We start from the raw sequence: 18,729 nt of genomic DNA on the forward strand, positions 1-18,729 counted from the left end.
GGACTCAAAGTAAAGCCGCTGCTCCTTCACATCGAGAGGAGCCAGATGAAGTGGTTCGGGCATCTGGTCAGGATGCCACCCGAACGCCTCCCTAGGGAGGTGTTTAGGGCACGTCCAACCGGTAGGAGGCCACGGGGAAGACCCAGGACACGTTGGGAAGACTATGTCTCCCGGCTGGCCTGGGAACGCCTCGGGATCCCCCGGGAAGAGCTAGACGAAGTGGCTGGGGAGAGGGAAGTCTGGGTTTCCCTGCTTAGGCTGTTGCCCCCGCGACCCGACCTCGGATAAGCGGAAGATGATGGATGGTGTGTGGCGAACTGGAAAAAAGTTTTTAAGCCAACATTTGCTGGCAAGCCCTAAAATAAACACCTATTAAAGTGACTAGAAGGACAAACTTCACCAAATGACCAACAAATGAACAGACAGCTAGAGAATAAAGTTTGCGTGTAAAATGAAAGCTTTTTATTGATTTTGCTGGTGGAAGTCGGCGACTCCAGCGAAGAAAGCAGATTTATTGGAATATGAACACGTAAATATGAGCTGTGCTGTTAGCATGGAGGGCTGAAACGGCAACTTCACTCTTCCCACCTGTTTCCATTCCGACGTAGAAACCAAATTGAGCCAAACTAAAGCAGCTTAACAAACGTAAAATCGGACATTCTTTCTCGTCACCAAAAATCCAGAAGTAGGAAAGACTCTCAGGACTAGCGTCGGCTGCTCGGAGACTTGTTCCAAAACGCCATGACCTCCTCCAAGGTTGCTACGGAAGAACTAAGCGACAATGTCTGACAAAACCTTGCGGGGTCAGAGATGGTCCAACACCCCGCTTTGCCGCACGTTGGAGTCTGTGGCGTGATGCAAGCGAAGCTGTGTCGTTTCATGCGTGGGACGGCCGTGTGAGGGGGCGGGGCCCAAGTCTCCCTCGCTGGAAAGTTTTGTGCTCCGCGTGCTTCAGTCGAAGGGGCTGAAGTCCCTTTCCAGGTTCTCGGACTCCTCGTCGTCAGAGAAAAAGTCATCCTCGTCTATCTCTTCCTCGTCGTAGTCCTCGTGCCACTCCGGTACGTAGTCCTCGTCGTACTCGTCATCCTCGTCCTCCGCTTCGCCGGCGCAGTTGTTGTTGTCCGAGTCCCCCGAGGTGGACGTTCGGTCCGACTTGGACCTGGAGGACAAGGAGCGGGACTTTTTTTTTTTGGTAAAGGTCCGGATGCCGCCGCGGGGTTTTACTCACGCTTTGTTAGCTTCGCTTTGGTTGGACAGGTTGCAGCTTTGCTTCGGGTCCGCTTCCTGGCCGCTTTTGGACGGGTAACCCACCCTGAAGTCCTGAAGGCGAGACGAGAAACAGTCATAAAGGCAAGATAGAACTCGATTTCGGAAGACCAAAGGCTGAGGAAAGAGGACAAAAACTAATCCACTTGATCTGGATCCTGGTGGAGACAGGGATGGGAACTTAGGGTTTCCCGCAGCTAGGGCTGGGCGATAAAACGATAACGATATATATCGCGATAGACATGTGATCAATATCAATAGAAAATGGGGTCGATAGAACGTTCGATAATTTCACTGAGTTCTGTTAGAAAAAAATAGTAAGAAACGCAGAGCCGGAACCGCACGGCATTCTGGGGGGTGTAGGCAAAGGAAGGGCTTTAGCCGCTCGACCTATCACGGCCGAGCCTGAACCGCAAGGCATTCTGGGAAATGCTAACAGGGGGGAAAAAAAAAAGCAACGATCGATTGATACTTTTATTAGTACATTGCACAGTTCAGTACATATTCCGTACAATTGACCACTAAATGGTAACACCCGAATAAGTTTTTCAACTTGTTTAAGTCGGGGTCCACGTAAATCAACGAAACGGGAATATGAGTGCGGCAGCACAAGAGGAAATTGTAAATAAAAAAGGAAACGTCACCAGTTTGGCAGTATTTTGGATTGTTTAAGTCTGATACGAATCAGAGTAATACTGTCTGCAAACTTTGCAAGGTCGTAGTCCCGACCAAGTCTTGGAACACGACAAACTTATTTTACCACCTGAGCCGCGCTCACCCGCTGGAGTACAGCAGCAAACAGCCACATCAGCCGGTGCAAGTGGAACAGCACCGAAGCGGCAACAACAGACCACCATCGAGAGGCACTCGGCAGCAGTGCCATACGACAAAAATTCAAAACATTATAAAGAAATAAGGGATGCAGTGGTGTATCAATTAGCGAAGGACATGCTACCGCTCAGCATAGTTGAGAAGTCTGGGTAAGCATTTATTTAATGTCAATATTTGCACATCGACCAGTATTTTCATTTATTTGATTGTTTTTCCTAATGCTGACCTTGTTCTAAAGGTTAAAGGTTATATTTAAAATAAAAGTATTTAAATTCAGCCTTTTTTCTCCTGGTCTTTATTTAGAATAGTTTTTAGTTTTTTTTTTAATCGATAATTATCGATATCGACTGATATGAAACACTTATATCGTGATCATTTTTTAGTCATATCGCCCAGCCCTACCCGCAGCGCTTTGTTGTTAACAACAAAGAGCCACCGACTAAAGTCTTAACAAGCTGCTACGCTTCGTACTTCCTCTGCGGCACCCAGCATTGTCCCACCCACAGAACCACTTGATTGGTTACACGCAGAGGGGTAACAGCCAATCAGCAGTGCGTATTCAGAGCGCATGGAGTCAGTGCTCACGGCGGAGGCAGGCAGAGAGGAGAGACAGTGGGGTGAGCAGAAAAGTGTTTAGCAGGTGAGAATAAGGCAGCGGAGTCTCCCCAAATGATAACACCTCCCAGTCAACTACTAGTAACATCACTATGAGCCCGATGACGTTCTAGAAACATAAGCGGCAGTTCAGCTCGCTCGCAGTCCTTGAGGTGAAGGCTAATTAGCTTTTAGCTCAACATTAGCTCACTGTGTAGTGTTCTATTTACAAAATATGTCCACGAACCGATTAAGTTGGTAAATGGAGGTTAGGGATGCCGCGATCCAGGTTTTTGCACTTCCGATCAGATACCGATACTGGCCTATCAGAGCATGTATTAAAGTTTAAAGTTATTTAGCCTACTTAATTGTCAGATTCATGCTGAAAAGGATTTTAGTACTCTTGATAACAACTAGCCAGCTGAATTAGGTGAGTTTGAATAATACACAATAGTTGGTATTCAAGGATAAACACAAAATATCAAAAATTATACATGACAGACAGAAATGGCATCATTAAACAGTAAAAAAGTGAACAGTATAAAGTGCAAATAATGCTGTAAACATTATTTAAAAAAGCAAAACACACAAACAACCTGAGTGGGATAAAATGTCTATAACTCAGCCTCAATACTTGCTCTTGAACAAGCGTGAACTTAAAAACATATATCTACACACTCCCTTCAATTGTTTGCCCCAGTTAGGGGGGGGGGGCAAACAATTGAAGTCCAAGCATAATGGGGAGATTCTTTCTGACAAAGACGAGCACTTCAAGATGCTTAGGTGTCAGCCTGCTCCTGTGTTCATCTATGATGAGTGCTAAAAAGCCTCTCACTAATGTCTTACAACTTTACCACCAGGCTTGACTTTATTGTGGCATGTTTTGCACTCCATCTCTTCATTTTTTTCATTTTGTAGGGTACAATAATCCCACACATCTGACATTTTTACCGTAACTTTTAGTTCACACGGCCGTCTGAATGGTTAGAACACAGACCTGTGGATGTTTTGAAGGTGTTCTGGAAAATGCGGAACGGAGTTTAGGGAGCAGCAGAAGATTGGAATGTATTATTTAAAACACGGACCGGAGTTTTTTAAAAAACTGGATCTGGATCGGCATTTTCCCATGCCTTGCCGATACGCATTTTTTGGCAAATATCGGCGGCCGATCTGATCCTAATATCGGATCGGGACAACCCAAATGGAGGTCGTATTGTTTTTGGAGAGAAGTGAGTTGGCACTCACCTGGGTGGAGTGCTGCAGGATGGCCAGCAGGCGCTCCTGAATGCGTCGGATCAGTTCCAGCCCCGTGTTGATGTGTTCCGCCTTCAGTAGACGGACGCAGGAGGCCAGGTCGGTGCATTGCAGCAGCGTCCCCTCTGACCAACAGGTGGCGCTCACGTTAAAGCTGGCGCTGACCCGTCCGCGGGCTGTGGAGACTCACCCAGCAGGATCTGCAGGGCGTTGGTATGCAGGTCCAGAGCCTCGGTCTGCTGCTCCATCACGTCCATCTTGTCGCTGTCCTGGTTGTAGAAACTGTAGACGCACGAGTAGGCCAGCACCTGCGGTACGAGAGCAGATGAACACGTTCAGTGGCGACTCGGAAGACGGGTCCGCCGTGACTAGGGTTGATGTTTGTTAAAAAATTATCGATTTCGATGCCATTATCGAATCCTCTTATCAAACAGATTCCTTAACGATTCTCTTATCAAATCCAGATAGGTTGTTGTATATGGAACAAAACACATAATACTTGCTTTAATAAAAGCTCACTTTTGGCAGCCTTCACTTATATAAAAAAATAAAATAAATAAAATAAAATCGATAAATATTGACACTCACTAGCAACAAACACCCCTCCCCTCCTTGCATCGGTTGAGGTGGGCGGGGTTGGGTGCTAGCAGGTTTGTATATTGTAGCCAGGAAGAGTCAGGGATGCATGGGATTCTGGGTATTTGTACTGTTGTGTTTATGTTGTCTTACAGTGCGGATGTTCTCCCGAAATGTGTTTGTCATTCTTGTTTGGTGTGGGTTCACAGTGTGGCGCATATTAGTAAAAATTTTAAAGTTGTTTATATTACAACCCTCAGTGTAACCTGTATGGCGGTTGAACAAGTATGCCTTGCAGATATTTGCGGGAGTTGTCAAGAGCTGCATATAGCATGCGACCGGCCGACAATCAGGTAGCTTAGTGATAAAGCGGGCGCGACGACATGTTAAAAAGGAAATAAAAGCATTGCCATCCCGGCACGCACTCAATATTATAGACTGGGTGAAGACCGCAGAATGTTGTCCCCAAGTGATTCCCGGGAGAGGCACCAAACTCCGAAAACCTCCCAAAATAATCAGGGGGGGGGTCGGTGATTATGCAGCTGAGCCACATCAGAGTGACCAAAGAGACGCGGGTTGCCGACCCCTGCTCTAAAACCTCCCAAAATAATCAGGGGGGGGTCGGAGATTATGCAGCTGAGTCACATCAGAGTGACCAAAGAGCCGCGGGTTGCCGACCCCTGCTCTAAACCTTCAGGTTATGTACGGCCTGAACATGTTTCAACGTGTTTGTTGTACTGCTCACCTTACAGGAAAGCGAAGCCTGGCAATAATTGCGGATAGCTTTTTCCTTGTCGTATTTCTTAGTAAAGTGAAGCCATGCCTTGGAGCGGTCTATTGTTGTTGCTGCTTCTGTATCTGCCGCGGATTGACTGAGCTACGTCATTTCCTGTGACGTGCCACAGGACATTTCCTGTGACTCGGGATTCGTTCCCATGGATTCGAATAAAGAACCAAATATTTTTCTTTACTATAGTGGTTTTGACAACGGGAACTAGGGATGTCCCGATCCGATATTGATATCGGAAATCAGTCCGATATTAGCCAAAAAAGTGAATATCGGATTTTATCGAACTGAATCTAAAAACTCCGATATAAGCGCTCGAATATTAGCTGTCCATTTGCCGCTGCAGCACTTCTATAATAGGGGACTCTGGTTTGATCACACTCCAACACGTTGGTGCCGGCTGCGGAAGAAGAGCGTCTCTGATCCAGCATGCACAGCCCACGTGATCACAACGACGACAACGCGTGTGCTTAAGGCAAAGTGTAGTGATGTTGGCTGTGTGGAATGATTTTAACGTAAACTCGGACAAAGACGTTGCCGCTAAATGCAACATTTGTCAGGCGCAAGTGTCCCGTGGAGGGAGAGAACCGGGAAGGTGCAATACAAGCAACCTCATCGCACATTTGAAAAAACACCACAAAAAAGAACATGAGGATTTTCGCGAGAGCAGCAAAGCGAAGCAACAAACCTCTGGCTCGCTTCAGCAACCCACGCTGGCCGAAAGCTTTGCAAGACGTGACAAACTACCACGGGACAGCAAAAAGGCAATGGCCATAACAGAAAAGATAGCCCAGTTTATTGTGCTTGATGACCTGCCCCTGTCGGTGGTGAGTAATGCCGGGTTCAAACGCTTAATGGAGCACCTCGCTACATTATTCCTATCCGCCACTACATTATAGACAAAACAGCACAGCATGCCGAAATGCTTATCTTCTTAAAAAAAGAATCTCCACATTATGCTCTGACTGCAGAAAGTGGAGGAGGAGGAGGAGTAGTAAGGGTAGTCAGCACTGACTGATTATTATTTGTTTAATGCTCTTGTTATTAGAGTGATATGTTTATTGTGTTTACACTATTCTTTAGTGAAGACTAAGAGTAATTACTACATTGTTTTGGGTACAGTCAGTCAGTGAAACTGGCGCTTTGAATTCTTAGAGCAGTTGGACAGTGGACAATATTGTGTTGATTTTGTCCCTGCCCACAGTTGTTTCCAACATATGCTGACAGTAAAAAAATAACTGAAATGAACTTGAATTGTTTGCATTTTAAAACGTTTTTTTTTTTTTTTTTTTTTTAATTGGATTTATCCATTCATCCATCTTCTTCCGCTTATCCGAGGTCGGGTCGCGGGGGCAACAACCTAAGAAGGGAAACCCAGACTTCCCTTTCCCCAGCCACTTCGTCTAACTCTTCCCGTGGGATCCCGAGGTGTTCCCAGGCCAGCCGGGAGACATAGTCTTCCCAACGTGTCCTGGGTCTTCCCCGTGGCCTCCTACCGGTTGGACGTGCCCTAAACACCTCCCTAGGGAGGCGTTCGGGTGGCATCCTGACCAGATGCCCGAATCACTTCATCTGGCTCCTCTCGATGTGAAGGAGCAGCGGCTTTACTTTGAGTTCCTCCCGGATGGCAGAGCTTCTCACCCTATCTCTAAGGGAGAGCAGAGCCCCCGCCATTGGATTTATTTATGTTATTTTTCAGGGTCTTCTAATTTACTTTTATTTTTTCTATTCAATTGTATAATTATGTTGGTATTAGTGGTTATTTTGCAATTTAAATATAACATTTTTTTTGTATTGGATTTGTTGAGGTAATACTCTTGTGTTGAAGGTTAACATTTATGTAACCAATTGGGTAGTAATAATTGGGTCAGTTTTTCCTAAACCTACTCTTGCTGACTATTGTTTTCTGTTTTAACACTACAACATCAGTAACAGTAACATCACTTTATCAAGCCTTTTCTAACATTCCACACAACAAAATAAGGACTAAATATATGTATGATTCGTGCCTAAATCGTATCGTATTGATATCGGTATCGGCCAATACTCAAGGCTACAATATCGGTATCGTATCGGAAGTGAAAAAGTTGTATCAGGACATCCCTAACGGGAACCGTTTCTCAAAAAGGGATTCGAATCCATGGAATCGGTTTTCGAACATCATCCCCAGCCGTGACGGCGCCGGGCTTACCTTCCGGGCCTGCGCCAGAAGCTTGCAGGCGTCGATGACGAAGGTGAGGGATTTCATCTGCAGAGCTTCATTAATGGATGACACTTTCTTCTCCAGGCTGATGGCGAAGTCCTGCAACGGGACAGCAGCTCGTGTTTGATTGGCCAAAAAAAAAAAGAAACAGAAGGAGGCGGGGCTTGTACCTTGGCCTGGTGCTGGAAGGTGCACCTCTCGTTAAAATCCTGAAACTTCTTCTCCTGACGCGCCACTTTACTCACCTACAAGAAGAGGGAAAACAACTTCCTGTTTATCACCTGGGCCTCTGGGGGGGTTGTGTGATGGCGTGCACACGCACCATGGCAGAGCAGTTGTAGTAGTCCTTGTGCGTAGGCTTCCATGGTTTCAGGCAGCGCCAGCAGAAGCCGTGGTTACATTTGGCACAGGTCATACTGAGGACACATGACATGTTAGCATGGCGACGGCTAGTGGCGCTCGGCGGCGGGCGTCACGCACTGGAGGCAGCCCTCGTTCTTCTCGATCTGAGCCTGGCAGCTGGGGCAGCGCTTGGAGATGAGCTTGGCCAGATGTTTGCTCTGAGCCTCCACGCTCATGCCCTCGTAAAACCCCCCGTCGTCCATCCACTGGGACATGTGACTGCAGCTGGCTGGGTAGTGCGCCTGCGGGAAGAACACGGTTTTCATTTTGTGGACTAAAATATTCGTCTTGGTTATCGCCAACGACCTACTTTTCCATGACCAAAACAGAACGATGGGTTTCCCCTTAAAGGCGTACTGAAACCCACTACTACCGACCACGCAGTCTGATAGTTTATATATCAATGATGAAATCTTAACATTGCAACACATGCCAATACGGCCGGCTTAGTTTACTAAATTACAATTTTACATTTCCCGCAGAGTTTCTTGTTGAAAACGTCGCGGAATGATGACACGTATGATGACGTGTGTTTGTGACGTTATTGGTTGGAGGGGACATATTAGCTCAGCACCACTAACAGCTAAAAGTAGTCTCTTTTCATCGCATAATTACACAGTAATTTGGACGTCTGTGTTGCTGAATCTTTTGCGATTTGTTCAATTAATAATGGAGACTATAAAGAACAATGCTGTTGGTGGAAAGCGGTGTATTGCAGCTGCCTTTAGCACTGAGGCACAGCCGGTGTTGCTTTGTTTGTTGTGAAGCTTTAACACGGAGCGTTCAAGCGAACATGTTTCTCTACGTCAACCAGCATGTTTTTGGATGGGAAAATTGTGATGTATATCTTACCGGAGACATCAGTGGATTATGCGTCCTCCAGCAGTAGCTGTCAAAAAAGGCAGCTGTGAGTTTGGCTCCTCGGCTTCTTTCTGAGACATTGGCCTGTTCACCGCAGCCATCCGACTTTGAGGTATGTCTTTATAATCTCACTAAAACACTATTAAAACAATAAGCAGATAAGGGATCTTCCAGAATTATCCTAGTAAATGAATAATTACATCTGTAACGCTCACACTGCCGCCACCCGGAGCAGTCGCTTTTTATTTTATTTTTTCTAGTCCTTCACTATCAATGTCCTCATCCACGAATCTTTCATCCTCGCTCAAAATAATGGGGAAATTGTCGCTTTCTCGGTCTGAATTGCTCTTACTGCCGGTGGCTCACATTATAAACAATGTGAGGATGTGAGGAGCCCTCACACCGGTGACGTCACGTGCACGTCGTCTGCTACTTTCGGTAAAGGCAAGGTTTTTTATTAGCGACCAAAAGTTGTGAACTTTATCGTCGATGTTCTCTACTAAATCCTTTCAGCAAAAATAAGGCAATATCGCGAAATGATCAAGTATGACAGATAGAATGGACCTGCTATCCCCGTTTGAATAAGACAATCTAATTTCAGTAGGCCTTTAATGTAATTGAACGTGGCGCGCTGCCACACATTAAAAATGAGGTTTTTTTTTTAACTTTAAAACAGATTAAAGTGATATAACTAGAGATGTCCGATAATATCGGACTTTCAATATTGTCGGCCGATAAATGCATTAAAATGTAATATCTGAAATTATTGGTATCGGTTTCAAAAAGTTAAATTAATGACAACATTTTAAAACGCCGCTGTGCGGAGCGGTACACGGACGTAGGTAGAAGTACAGAGCAGTTGTGCAGCACGACTGCAGCATGAGAGGTTTACTGGCGACACTTTATGACCTCATCAAACCGCCGCGAGCGGAACATAAAAACAACAAGTGTGTGTTGTTGCCGGTGCTGTAGCCTGGCTAACGTGGGAGCTCGCACGGTGACTGACTAACGACACTATGTCTTTGGTTTAGGATTATTATTATTAAGTGTGTCTGACTGAAAAAAATGTGCAATGACTGCAAAAAGTTGGTTTAAGTAGTTAACCAAAGTAGGTTAAAATTTGTACCTCACAGTTGTCGCTTAAAGACTCCGCCGAGAAAAAAGTAAAATACAACAAAAACCAGCCCAAGGCGAAAGCCCACGTTGTGGTCATGGACAAAGCACGCAGTATGGCAAAAGCTAACGTGGAGTTTGGTGTGGCTAGTCTGCCTTTCATGTCGCACACTTTGCAGCTTGCAGTGAACGGAGCTGCCCTGTCAACACAGCATTTCAAAAGCTCTGGCTGACTGCTAGGCCACTTCAAGCACTCCCCACTAGCTTGCAGCACATTTGTGTTACTCATTCTAATACATTAGAGCAAGGCAGATTGAGTCCAGTTTTTAATTTCCTGTTCTACAGTATGCCAGGCAGTCTTGAACTAAAGGAGGACTATGTTATTGTTTACTTTATTACTCTAGTATACTCTGGACTGAAGCTGTGTGCCTTCATTGTTTTTGTAGCGGTTGTTTTGAGGCTTGTTTAAAAAAAGAAATAATGCAGTTTGTGAAAGTCAAAATATAGTATTTCCCATAGTTGTAGTGGGTATCAGGATTATCTCAGGGAGAGCATGTCCCAAATTCCAAGCTGCTGTTTTGAGGCATGTTAAAAAGAATAATGCACTTTGTGACTTCAATAATAAATATGGCAGTGCCATGTGGGGACTTTTTTCCATAACTTGAGTTGATTTATTTTGGAAAACCTTGTTACATTGTTTAATGCATCCAGCGGGTCATCGCAACAGAATTAGGCATAATAATGTGTTAATTCCACACCTGTACATATCGGTATCGGTTGATATCGGAATCGGTAATTAAGATTGGACAATATCGGAATATCGGCAAAAAATCCATTATCAGACATCTCTAGATATAACCTATTGTAGCTGCCAGAAGAAATCACCAAGTCTGACGCTATTTTTAACTTTTATTACCAATCTTACAACAAACAGCACAATTCAACAAGTTTTAGCTCCAGTGTAAACACTTTCGTCCTGTGAGTCCGCGCTTTTTCAGACACACAACACTTCCTCATTCTCCACCAATCACTTTTCAGCCACGGACGGTGTGTTTGCGACCAAGGGAAAAACTGGTATCAAATCCAAACCACATTAACATTAATTAAAACATTAACACCGGCTGGTCGTGTATATATATATATATATATATATATATATATATATATATATATATATATATATATATATATATATATATATATATATATATATATAGCCTATTATGAGCACTATTGACAAGTGACGTACTGAAAAAGACTTTGATCACCAAAAACCGTGCTACCAAAACTGTATGTAAACCAAACGCACACGATTGTCTGGAGTGTTGTCAACATGTCTGTGATGTGGACGTGATTTTAATATATCCCAGTTATAACCGCGGACACCCATCTACGAAATGTGCGAATATTACGAGGACAGAGCGGCTTTTGGGGAAGAGAAGGTCCAACTTGAGCAACAGTACCAAGCTTGTCTCTTTAGTCAGGGACATGGAGGGGCAGAAGTAGAGTCTCTAAACACGACTACATTTTATAATGACACCAGAAGATGCTAGATTTGCTGCTAGTTGTTTTCAATAAAAATAAGTCAATAAAAGCCTATAAAACATGAGAAAAAATCTCAACAAAGTACATTGTGCAAAAAGCAGCAACAATTGAAAACATGGAAAAAATATTTTTTATATATGAAAATATGTTAATACTAATAAAATAATAAAATTATGTAAATACTAATAAAATAATAAATTTGTTTCATACGTAGGTATACATTTTAATACTAAATCAAGTTAGAAGACTCAAATTAAAATCCATTTTGTCAAAAGATTTGATCAAAAACGGCAGTTAAGATTAACACTAAGAGGCGCTTGCCCGATTGGGGGTGTGCGGTGTGAACTCTGACCTCTGGGAAGTTGCAGCTGAAGCAGGACGACCAGCAGCACTTGGAGCAGGTTCCATTGCTGCCCATGTTCTCCTTGCAGAGGATCTGGTCGCAGCCTTGGGGGTTGGTGCACCACGTCAGGTTGGAGCACGACTCCACGAAGCCTCGCAAAAGCGCCTTCTCGTACTGGCCGCCGCGACAACACAACACAATGACTGCATGCACGTCGCCGCGAGGCGGAGCCGGGCGTTACCTTGGCGATGGTGTCCTTGTCGGCGACGATGCCGAGGAAGAAGCTGGAAGTGGGCTGGGCCTGGCAGTCCGGGATGGGACAGTTGCAGTTCATCACCAGGTTCTGTTCGATGCGGGCGCTCAGGTACTCCTGCCAGCACGACTGCAACAACAACACGACATCACACAGGCGCCGTGGCTCTACGCCACCCGTATTGTGCGACCTCTGACCCTGCAGCAGTAGTGCATGCAGCTCAGCGAGGGCGGCGGGTCCGGCCCGGCGCTGCACGGAACCAGACAAACAGGGCAAGTGGACGCGGGGCTCGGGGGCGGCTGAGGGTTCAGAATCTTAAGCCCGGCGGCCACAATAATGGCGTCGGCGTCATCGGTGTAGCGCTGCACCAGTAGGTCCACGTTCCAGTTGCAATGGACCAGGAGGTGCTCGGCCCGGTCCAGGTCCAGGCTGAGCGTCGCCGCCACCTGAGGGGATGAGGGGGAACGATGCGAGTGAGCAAAGACTGGCGGACCAAACACGGGCTGCGCCTTTGTCCATACTTGCTGGACCGTCGTGTTCATCAGCTGACGCACTTCGTCCTGCGTCATGGTCCGACCCATGGAGAAGAGAACCGTGTCAAGAACGCCGTCTTCAAAGAGCCGCGGTGACTGCGGGGAACTGTGACAAGTTGTTCACTTGGTTAACTGCTGGCCAGGTTAGGACTCACAAGAACGTGCACATAAACAGAAAGTAGGGTTGTGCCGATACCAGTGTTTTGGTAGCGGTACCAAATAGTATTTGGATACTTTTCAAAATAAAGGGGACCACAAAAAAAAGTTAATTATTGGGGTTATTTTTTAACCAAAAAATTTAACGATTAATTCAAGATATGTTTCTTATTGCAATCAAAGAACATGTTTGGCATGAAATAAGATACTGAACACACTAGACAACTTGTCTTTTAGTAGTAAGTAAACAAAGACTCCTATTTAGTCTGCTGACATATGAAGTAACATATTGTGTCACTTACCATTCTTTTATTGTCAACATTATTAATCTACTTGTTCATTTCCTGTTAAGATCCCATTTGTTCCTCTTTTAACATGTTCTACAGTATCTACACTTTTATTAAAATGTAATAATCACTTATACTTCTTTTGTGTGATACTTTACATAAGTTTTGGATGATACTACAAATTTGGGTACCGATCTGACACCAAGTAGTCGCAGGGTCATATTTAAAGTCCTCATGAGTCCAGGAATATATTTCCTGAGTTTATAAGTGTTAAAATGGAAAAATATTAGCTGCTTTAAACATGACTATGGATTAAGAAAGAACACTTAAAAAGATATTACAAAACTCACTTCATTTGTCACCATGGAGGCGAAGATGAGTGATTTAGAGAAAACTAAAATGCTACGTAGAGACGTTAGCTGCTAGCTATTAGTAAGATATGTTTTAAAGCGCCGCTTGCAGAGCAACGCTTCAGTGTTTATATCTCAACCTTTATCGACAAACTTTAAGGCAAAATACTCCATTCTCACTGTTTTCTGCCTGCAAGTGCTGTGTGTGCACATACACACACAAGCACATACATAAAGGTGTCTGTTACTACATATACATATATACATACACACACACACACACATATATATATGTATATATATATATATATATATATACACATATATATATATATATATATATATATACACATATATATATATGTGTGTGTGTGTATATATATATATATATATATATATATATATATATATATATATATATATATATATATATATATATATACATACACACACACACGTACAGTGTGTATATTGTACACGGGGTCGCGATTCGATTATAAATAGATTTTTTCGATTCAACGTGATTCTCGATTCAAAAACAATATTTTTCAGATTTAAAAGGGTTCTCTATTCATTCAATACATAGGATTTCAGCAGGATCTACCCTAGTCTGCTGACATGCTAGCAGAGTAATAGATTTAAAAAAAAAAAAGCTTTTATAATTGTAAGGGACAATGTTTTATCAACTGATTGCAATAATGTTAATTTGTTTTAACTATTAAACGAACCAAAAATATGACTTATTTTATCTTTGTGAAAACATTGGACACAGTGTGTTGTCAAGCTTATGAGATGTGTTGCAAGTGTAAGCCACTGTGACATAGTTCTTTTATTTTTATAAATGTCTAATGATGATGTCAATAAGGGATTTTTAATCACTACTATGCTGAAATTATAACTAACATTGATACTGTTGTTGATAACATACATTTTTTTTCACTACTTTTGGTTTGTTCTGTGTCTTGTTTGTGTCTCCTCTCAATTGCTCTGTTTATTGCAGTTCTGAGTGTTGCTGGGTCAGGTTTGGTTTTGGGATTAGATTATAAAGTTAAGGTATTGCTGTGTATTGTTTTGTTGGATTGATAAAAATTAAAAACTTTTTTTTTTAAATCTATTTTTTAAAAATGAGAATCGATTCTCAATCGCACGTGAGAATCGCGATTCAAATTCAAATCCATTTTTTCCCACACCCCTAATATATATATATATATAAACACATATATACACATATGCAGTGTGTATATTGTACATATTACATACTGTTATGAAGGTGTTTGTTACTACATTATATACATACTTATGAAGGTGTCTGTTACTACATTATATACGTACTTACAGTGTGTATATAAAACGTTGGAGGATTTTGAAGTTGTTTTAGAGGCTTTGAAGGAAAAAACCGTGGCTCTCTTTAGTCACAACTTCTAAGCGTTCTTTTTATAATCCATAATAATTAAATTATATCCAAAGAAGGCATGAAATATCTTGAGTTGCATGTTATGAGCCAATGTCATAATTAAATTTCACTTCGCAAATCTAAACAAACCTTTGCACTATATTCAATTGTTTTGAGTTTGACCAGTATATCTTATATGAAAATGAGAAAGATTCTTAAAAATGTTACACTACATTTTAGTTTTTCCTCATCTTCCCCCCATTGTTTATCTGTATCTCACCTTTTTTGTAAGGGGCGCCGGAAGTTGGCAGACCCGTCAGCGATCCTGTTTGTCTCCCTGTAATGTTTGATCCTGTTCTGTCTCCCTGTAATGTTTGTCTGATCTTGAATGGGATTGTGCTGAAAATGTTAATTTCCCCTCGGGGATTAATAAAGTATTTCTGATTCCTGTGTAATTTCCACATATTCTATTTTGTTAAATTCTACGGTAGAATATTTATTTCTTATATTTGTTTTCCAAAAAGTATTTTTTTTCGATGCTACGTGCGTCTGAAGACCTCACTGTCGGCTTTGTAACGTCACGTTACCTCCAAACTAAACAAAATTGATGCTAATCCACCTTTTTGTTCCCTTTTTTCTAAATAAGAATCGCTAAGAGAACCAAATTGAAAGTGCAGTCGGAACCGGAAAAATGGTCCCTACATACTAACACACGCCTGATGTCGGCGGTCTCCGTTCTGGTGAAGGACAGCTGGGCGTGGCCCTTCTGCGGCGTGGTCGGGTCCTCTGGGAGGAACTCCACAATGTGGGGATTGTCCGGGTTGCGGCGCACGCAACCTTTGCTGATGACGTGCATGATGCAGGACAGCACATCCCCCGCGCTGCAGCTGAAAGGACCGGGACCGGGAGGCTGGACCGCTTCCCGTTTCTGACAGGAGTCCAGAACCTGCGACGGCCACAATGTTGTCAGAAGCCCCCTGGTGTGCTGGTGTGTCATCTCACCTTGAAGACCAGGTTGTCGATGTGCATCTCCTTCTCCTGCTTGAGGATGTTGACGATCACGCAGTAGATGACGTTCCTCTTCCTCTCCAAAGTGGCGGCCGCGTCTTCGTCCACGTTCAGGTACGTCTGCTTGGGCTGCAGCTGGACACGTTTGGCCACGCCCCCCTGGATGTCAGATGCCACCTGTTGCTTCAATTGCAACACGCCTGCAAATACAGACAAGGTGAGGTGAGCCAGCGCTTTCATGTGTATGTGTGTATGTGACCTTGGCAGGGGTCCTCAGCATGGCTGCAACTGAGTGGTCCTCCTTCATCAATAAGAGGCTGCAGAGCGTGAAGCACGAAGTCTTTGGAAAGGCCGCATGCCTTCAGCACAGAGGCCACACCCACCTCCTGCAGAGCAACACCTGTGTTACACGTGGCTGGTGTCTGTGTGTGTATGTGTTACCTGTTGTGTGTTAAAGTGCAGCAAGATGAACATCTGCAGCGTGGACACGTGGAGCGTGCAGCAGCCAAATCGGAGCTCAGCGTGACCGAGCCACGTCCACTGGAGTCGACGGGGCTTGGAGTGACGCACGCTGTACATGGACTGACCTACAAACACAGATAGACAAGTCTTGCTACGTATTAGCGGTTCTTCCAAGCCAACGAGTGGGCGGGGTCAGCACTACCCACTGTGTGTGTAGAAGTGAGTGAAGCGGGTCAGGTAGGCACACAGCTCAGATGGGAAATGTTCTGAAGGCTCATCCATGAAGCAGAGAGAGGAGATGGTCCAGCAGCGTGGAGACAGAATCAGGACCTTGACATCTGCTTCATCCTCTGGCTCCACAAAGCCGTCCACTTCCTCCTCCTCGTCCTCTTCCTCCATCTGTGGTCAACACAAAAGAGGCTCTCGTGAAAACGTGCCAGTGAGGGCTTCTGAGGTCCAGGTGAAGGTTGTGGACCTGCTGGTTGTGCAGCGTGCGGTCCAGCTGCTGCAAGCGGTACAGGTGGAACTCCTGCTGCAGGTCGGTGGACTCGCTCAGGTTCTTCAACATTTGCTGGGGGAAGCGATTCGGAAAGCAGGAGCCCAGCTGCTCCACCACGGAACGTTCCAGCCACACGTTGGTCTGCGCCAAGAGCCGGTCGGCCATGTAGTACCTGCACACACGCCGACAGCTTGTTAGTCGTCTTCGTCATCGCCGCCCAGTACCCTAGCGATGTGTGATCACCTGAAGAAATGCTCAAAGGTGTTGGCGAGCTCCAGGCCAGAGAGGAAGAGCATGGGCTCCAAGAACTGCTGCAGCTTCTCCAGAGTCTCCACGCTGCCAAAAAGAGAGCTGCCACTCTGCAGCAACTGGTCCACGTACTGAGCGAACCTCTCGCTCACCTGCACGCCACCGCCATTGGGATCAGTGGAGAGGTTCCACAGTGAATGAAGGACCCAAGGGAGGCCGACTTACGTGCATGGCTCTGAGGATGGAGAGCTGCAGTAAGGCAGCAGAGAAGCCGTGTCGCAGGGCCAGGACAAAGGCGGTCTGCTGGCCAAACAGTTCCTCCATGGCGCTCTTCAGCCGCAGGTACAGAGTTCGATAACGTTCCACAAAGTCAGGAAGATCGCAGCTGGACTCCAGGAACGTCTTCACCTGCACATTGAAGATAAATGACACCAGTTCAACCACACGCTGGCGGTGAAGTCGTCACACATCGAATTGTTGCCTCGCCTGCTGCTGCACCACCTCCTGCCAACAGAGGGCGATGTCTGCAATGCTGCTGCTCTTCTCTTTTGGCTTCACTGAAGAAGCAGAAGTGGACGCCGTTGCGGGATCTTTGTTTTTGGCCTCTTTGCCATCTGGAAACAGAAAATGGAAAAACAGTTTATTGGTGGAATGTAATGGCAAAATTATTTTTTGTAATCTCTTGTCTCACACCACAGTTTGAGTCTAAGTTGTTGCATGTGCGACTTTGTTTTCACTGCATTGGTCTGGTTTTTGTCCTAAAATAAGCCATTTTATGACCCCTATGCATTCTTGGAGCCCATTGGGGATAACTTCAAACCCCCACCTTCTCTGTGAATAGGACAAAACCTGCTGTAAAGTTGGGAGATCACTGATGCATGTTCTATTTGTCCTTTGTCAAAGGTTACTCTCCAAATGGATATTTTTCATGATGAACGTTGTTAACTGCCTTACCCAATGCTTAACCAAAACATTCCTGTCCACAGTTTGTCTTTCCCAATCTTCTTCTCTCTCACACTCCCAGGAGACAGGACATTTGAGCAAAACTCCTCCCTTACCAAGAGAGATGTCCGATAATGGCTTTTTTGCCGATATCCAATATTGTCCAACTTTTAATTACCGATTCCGATATCAACCGACACCAATATATACAGTCGTGGAATTAACGCATTATTATGTCTAAATTTGTTGTAAAGCCCCGCTGGATGCAATAAACAATATAACTATACCGTGAATTGATTAACGCGGACCCGGACTTAAACAAGTTAAAACACTTATTCGGGTGTTACCATTTAGTGGTCAACTGTACGGAATATGTACTGTACTGTGCAATCTACTAATAAAAGTTTCAATCAATCAATCAAAAACAAGGTTTTCCAAAATAATAAAACAACTTCAACTCAAGTTATGGAAAAAAATATGCCAACATGGCACTGCCATATTTATTATTGAAGTCACAAAGTGCATTATTTTTTTAAACATGCTTCAAAACAGCAGCTTGGAATTGGTACATGCTCTCCCTTAGATAATCCTGATACCCACTACAACTATGTGAAATACTATACTTTGACTTTCACAAAGTGCATTATTATTATTTTTTTAAACATGCCTCAAAAGACTGCGATGAGATGGCGACTTGTCCAGGGTGTACCCCGCCTTCCGCCCGATTGTAGCTGAGATAGGCACCAGCGCCCTCCGCAACTCCAAAGGGAATAAGCGGTAGAAAATGGATGGATGGATGCCTCAAAACAACAGCTACAAAAA

The 18,729-nt window shown here is 44.3% G+C and overlaps 1 protein-coding gene across 2 annotated transcripts in view; it reads right to left on the bottom strand.

Moving 5' to 3' along the window:
- Positions 1–439: 439 nt before the first annotated feature.
- Positions 440–18,729, bottom strand: part of LOC133559562 (cullin-9) — a 44,150-nt gene continuing 25,860 nt past the window's right edge. The window contains exons 24-44 of one of the 2 annotated variants that reach the window (XM_061911425.1): positions 17,452–17,579; positions 17,191–17,373; positions 16,960–17,117; positions 16,693–16,888; positions 16,424–16,616; positions 16,197–16,342; positions 16,015–16,141; positions 15,750–15,955; positions 15,464–15,693; positions 12,550–12,667; positions 12,226–12,474; positions 12,017–12,157; positions 11,785–11,949; positions 7,992–8,155; positions 7,834–7,927; positions 7,682–7,756; positions 7,500–7,610; positions 4,136–4,253; positions 3,937–4,070; positions 1,229–1,320; positions 440–1,159 (exon numbers count right to left, since the gene is read on the bottom strand). In XM_061911425.1, coding sequence (XP_061767409.1) covers positions 952–1,159; positions 1,229–1,320; positions 3,937–4,070; positions 4,136–4,253; positions 7,500–7,610; positions 7,682–7,756; positions 7,834–7,927; positions 7,992–8,155; positions 11,785–11,949; positions 12,017–12,157; positions 12,226–12,474; positions 12,550–12,667; positions 15,464–15,693; positions 15,750–15,955; positions 16,015–16,141; positions 16,197–16,342; positions 16,424–16,616; positions 16,693–16,888; positions 16,960–17,117; positions 17,191–17,373; positions 17,452–17,579 — 3,236 coding nt within the window. In that variant the 3' untranslated portion in view covers positions 440–951. Of the gene's footprint in view, positions 1,160–1,228; positions 1,321–3,936; positions 4,071–4,135; positions 4,254–7,499; positions 7,611–7,681; positions 7,757–7,833; positions 7,928–7,991; positions 8,156–11,784; positions 11,950–12,016; positions 12,158–12,225; positions 12,475–12,549; positions 12,668–15,457; positions 15,694–15,749; positions 15,956–16,014; positions 16,142–16,196; positions 16,343–16,423; positions 16,617–16,692; positions 16,889–16,959; positions 17,118–17,190; positions 17,374–17,451; positions 17,580–18,729 lie in introns of both variants that reach the window. The other variant, XM_061911424.1, reaches the window with a different exon arrangement.

The sequence above is a fragment of the Nerophis ophidion genome, linkage group LG09 (genome assembly GCF_033978795.1).
Source record: "Nerophis ophidion isolate RoL-2023_Sa linkage group LG09, RoL_Noph_v1.0, whole genome shotgun sequence".
Classification (NCBI taxonomy): domain Eukaryota; kingdom Metazoa; phylum Chordata; class Actinopteri; order Syngnathiformes; family Syngnathidae; genus Nerophis; species Nerophis ophidion.